The following is a 5,165-nucleotide window of genomic DNA, read 5'->3' on the forward strand; positions in this document are numbered from 1 at the left end:
CGTAGGGTTATTTTTGTCACTAGATACCAAAAACGATATAAAATAAAGATCAGGTATCATTTATGTGCGAAAGTGAAATATTAGGTATCATTTATGTAGTTCACTCAAGAAGGAAAAATGAAATAAGAAAGGAAGGGGAAAAAAATCACATATTTGGTTCTATTTAATTGAAATTTCCAAAAATATCTGTCATAACAAGAAAATCACATGTTTAGTACCTATGGTTATTTTTGTCATGGTGTACCAAAAACGATATAAAATAGGGATATTGGCATCTAATATTATGAAACTTTCAAAAAGTTGGGTTTTTCCCACGAACTTTGAAATTGATAAATAATATCACGAATTTTATCCCGAGTTTGTTATTTCCCACCAATGAAAAAAATCCCTACAAATAATATTATGATACATATTTTTTTTCATAATTTCTCGACGACAATTTTGAAAGCTTCAAGTTTTTCAATCTTTGAAGATAGTTTTTCTTGAAGCATACCCTCCAAAATTGTTCTTCAATCTATTAAAATAACATGAACTTTTTAATTCGTGGGAAAAAATAAACTCGAGATAAAGGTCGTGATATTATTTGTTAATTTTAAAGTTCGTGAGAAAAACTTAACTTTTTAAAAGTTTTATGATATTAGATGACAATATAGAGTATTATTTATGTGCGAAAGTGAGGTATCATTTATGTAATTCACTCTTTTTTAAATAAAAAGTACTTAACACATTTTATCACTTTTACTTTTTTTCTATCTTTTACTTTATTCTATCCATTTTTTACTCTATTCTACTTTATTACTCAATTTTTTTTAATTAATACTATTACATTACACGTCTTTTTCTTAATCTCTCTATTACTTTACTCTCTCCGTTTTTTACTCTCTCCTACGTTATTACTCAATTCTTTTATCTAATACTACTCCTTACATTACACATCTTTTTCTTAATCTAAGTATATACCTCTACTATTATGAAATAGCGGGAGTAGGATGGTTGGGTTATTATTAATAAATGACTATTTTTGGATTCTTAGATTGAATTAATATTGAGGATGAAAATTGAACGATCGGGGAACTGACTTGAACTGGAGAGTGACGGCCGTGGCGGCAGCAAATTTTGGTGGAGAAACTGTCAGCGGGTTATCCTCCCTGTCTAGTTATGTGCAACAGCTGAAAGTCTGCAACTATGGCATGCTGCAGAAGAGAACCTCTCAACCGTTTATTTGGGGTAACCTTTACACGTGGCAGCATCTTGATCACTAAGCCTCTGTTTAACTGTTTTAACAGAGTACTATTCATATTCTCTGCATTTATTAGGCCATGCATGATCCAAAAATTAATCCCAAACTATATTAAGTTAGTTTTTAAAAATACTCCATATCCTATAGTATTTCTAATCTTACATACACTATTAAACAAAAAAATTAGTAATCCCAAGCAAAACATGCCATCATCCACTAATAAAATTTTAATTTTCAAATACAGTGATTTTCATATTTTTAATTTTCACCATAAAATTTTTGTAACACAAACCACTACACATAGTAGTTATTCTATGTCGCACCATTACATTCATAACATAATATACGTATCCCACATACACCACAATAAAGATGAGAATACAAAAAAAGGAGTTTATCCAAAATATTGTGCGTTTTTTACCATAATAGGAAGGATATGAAGCATTTGATGAAATACTTACAAGTTCATTAACCAAAATCCACAAAATGAAAATCCACTCCGAAATCAAAATGAAAAGACGACAGATCCATGATGAGCTTCCCAGTCCCAAACGCTGAGTTTGAGAGCCATCAAAAAGGAAAGAAAAACATCATGGCAAGCATACTCGACCTGCTCCCACGTGAGATCCTCATCCTCCCAGTCGCTCCTTCCCACCTCATTATCCTTCTCCATCCCGTAAATCCCCAAAATCTCCTCCGCCAGCTCCCCCATCGACGCCCCGAGGCGGCACCCCCTCAGATCGCGCGCCGCATTCCGCACATCCAGCAGCTGCCGCACCTGGAGCGCGTGCTCCGAGCGCATCAGCATGGCCTCGTCGCTGTGGTTCCAGAGCCCCACGCGGATGACGTCGGGGTCGAGGAGGAAGCGGCGGAGCACGGCGGGGCAGCGGTGGGCGTGGCTGAGCTGGAAGATGAGGCAGTTGGAGCCCACGCAGAGCTGGAGTGTGGCGGCGTAGGCGGAGCCGGGGACCCACTGGACGCCCAGGCCCGCCACAAGACGACCGCTGTGGCGGTGGAAGCTGTAGCGGTGGCGGATGGCGTGGACCCATCGGCGCACGACGGAGGGCTCGGAGGTCACGGTGGTGCGGACGCGGTGGGAGTCGCAGGGGACGGTGTACATCTCCGTCATTGCAACAGCTGCTGTCCTGTTTCACAGTGGTAATTAACCGTCTATTTATTGGCCTTCTTGCTCAGCAAGTGATCGTATCTCATTCGTTCATTTCACTTTCACCTTTACACGTGGCAGCCTGATCATCTACACACCCACCTAAGATAATATTGTATCACTACGTGGAGTCGTGGACATTGGTTAATTTGTGGACGATTAATATTCGAATTATACGTGCGTATTCCATGCATTTTCTAATTTCCGTTTATTACTCATCATTTTCATTTATCAGGTAAAGCCGTAAAGCTATTTTGAATTTAAACAATACGGTAAATCGGTGCAGTCTCATGGCTAAACAGGCCAATTATATATTCACCTGTATGTTTATTTTCATGTGCATATAAAATTGGACTAAATTTCATTCATAATTCAATCTAATACTCTCTCCTCCCACTTTAATACATCCTGCAAATTTGTCGTCCTTCACTTTTACTCCCTCCGTATGCCATTAGAAATCCTATTCATAGGTGGACACGGTTTTAAGAAATGTTAAAAAAAAGTAGGTGGAAAAAAGTGAATAGAATATGAGTCTCACTTGTATATATTAGTTTTAAATAAAATGTGAGTGGAATGAGTTAATAGAAGGTGAGACGCTATTATCATTTATGGTAAAAGTGAACCGGGACTTCTATTCGCAGACGGACTAAAATGAAAAAAACGAGACTCCTATTCGCAGACAAGGGAGTACCATTTCTGATAGTTGATTCCACATTCTACTAACATATTCCCATTCACATTTTATTGTAACACTAGTATACAAAAGTAGGAATCACAAGTCATTAACCTACTTTCTATTATATTTCTTAAAACTCTTACCAAGTCAAATGGTGACAAATTATTAAGAACGGATGGAGCATATTACGCCATCCGTTCACGAAAAAATAATCATATTTCTATAAATGGAACGTCTCTATATTATACTTTACTCACTTTCCTTCTCTCTGCCATACTTTATCTACCTTTTTTAATATCTCTCTAACTTTACTTATTTTTCTATCATATCTCTCTTACTTTACCAAATTTCTCATCAAAATCAGTGTCGTCCACAAATAAGACTATTTTTGTGAACGGATGGAGTATATATGTTTGAATATAGTGAACTCTTTATTTATATGACGTATAAAATATGAAATAATGATAGATATTTATACAAATATAAAATAATTACAAAACAATTTATATTAAAATGAAACAATGTTAAAAAAAAAATTATTTCACATAAACAAACAGTTAACAATATTTATTTAAATATAAATATCAAAATGTTTTAAATTGAAATATGAATGAAACTTTTATACTGTACTTTGTAATTTATATAAATATTAAATTATATATATTAATATAAAATTGTTGGCTAGGATGCTGGAGATCAATCAAGAAACAAGATGGAAATCAAGAAAAATAAGAAAGTAGATGTAGGGAAATTGTATTTCGTATTTTGAAAAGTCAATCACAACAATTTGGGGATTTAAACCCTTGAGCTGAAACGGATGAGATGAACAACCCCATAACAAAACTAACCTATAGTTTACAAGAATAGACGGCTAGGATCTAATCTATCTAACTTAAATAGATCCTACGGCTTACAAAAAAACTCTCCACTTGAGCTAAAAAATGCTTTTCAGCTCGCACGACTTATCCGCATTTCATCTCCTAATATTTCAGCTAAAGGCCCGTGTTCGTTCTGGTAGCCACCATATTCACAAATCTCCACCTGACTGCCTGAATTCGAGCCTTCTCTTGCTCATGCCCACCAACTTCATACACAAATCAAACTTTTCTTTGGGTAATGGCTTGGTAAGCATGCCAGCTGGATTGCTAGCTGTGTCCAATTTAAACACACAAATATTTCCCTTTTCAATCTCTTCCCTCACAAAGTGATAACACACATCAATGTGTTTGCTGCGTTCATGAAAGACTTGGCGCTTCGCCAAACTGATAGCACCATTATTATCACAGCCCATGGAAACACCCTTCAAGTATCTTAGAGTCCACTTCAAAGCGTGTTAGTGTTGTCTCCCATGATCTTCCATGAAGCGGCTAGTCACACTGATGGCTTGAGCCACATCATGCCTAGTGCTTATCATGACATACATGATACTGCCCACAATATTAGCATAGGCTATTAACTGCATTTCTTCTCTTTCATCTTCATTAATTTAGCTTCTGCTGACTTAACAACTTGAAATGCTAAGGTCATCCGCAGCCCTATCTCTTAACCGTTTCATCTCTTCACTATTCATGGACCCACTGTACTTTTCATCCCATCTTTTAACTAAGAGACAACACTTGCATCCCTCCATCTCTTAACCATCTCATCCCTTAACTATTGATTCAATTTCATTTTTATTTTTATTTCCAACAAATTCAATTAATAAAAAACACACTTCATTAAATTAAATAAAATAAAATTACAATTTAAAATCCTTTCATTAAATTAAATAAAATAAAATTACAATTTAAAATCCTAAAAAAACACATAATGAAAATTCAAAAAAATAAAAATAAAAATATATAATTTAAAATACTCTAAATTAAATTATAAAAACTACTCCTCCGGCGAATCATCACCCGAAGGCGGTGGCGGTGCCCTTAAGCTAGGTGGAGGCGGAAAACCAATTTGTCTTGCCATATACTCAATTACGGCAAGATGGGTTTCATATTGGGGAGGCGTCATGCGGGAAGTGCCAGTCATCGTGGCAAGCAGGTACATGGACATTAGGGTGTTGAGCCCGAGCTCGCCTGGCTTGATTCACC

The 5,165-nt window shown here is 36.0% G+C and overlaps 1 protein-coding gene across 1 annotated transcript; it reads right to left on the reverse strand.

The window, feature by feature from the left end:
* Nucleotides 1-1,543: 1,543 nt before the first annotated feature.
* On the reverse strand, nt 1,544-2,369 carry LOC125191973 (3'-5' exonuclease-like). The gene has a single exon (XM_048089416.2). The coding sequence runs from the start codon at nt 2,367-2,369 to the stop codon at nt 1,746-1,748; it is 624 nt and encodes a 207-aa protein (XP_047945373.2). The 3' UTR covers nt 1,544-1,745.
* Nucleotides 2,370-5,165: the final 2,796 nt, after the last annotated feature.

This window comes from Salvia hispanica, chromosome 4 (genome assembly GCF_029641045.1).
Source record: "Salvia hispanica isolate PSC_SH4W2 chromosome 4, Shi_PSC_v1, whole genome shotgun sequence".
Taxonomy (NCBI): domain Eukaryota; kingdom Viridiplantae; phylum Streptophyta; class Magnoliopsida; order Lamiales; family Lamiaceae; genus Salvia; species Salvia hispanica.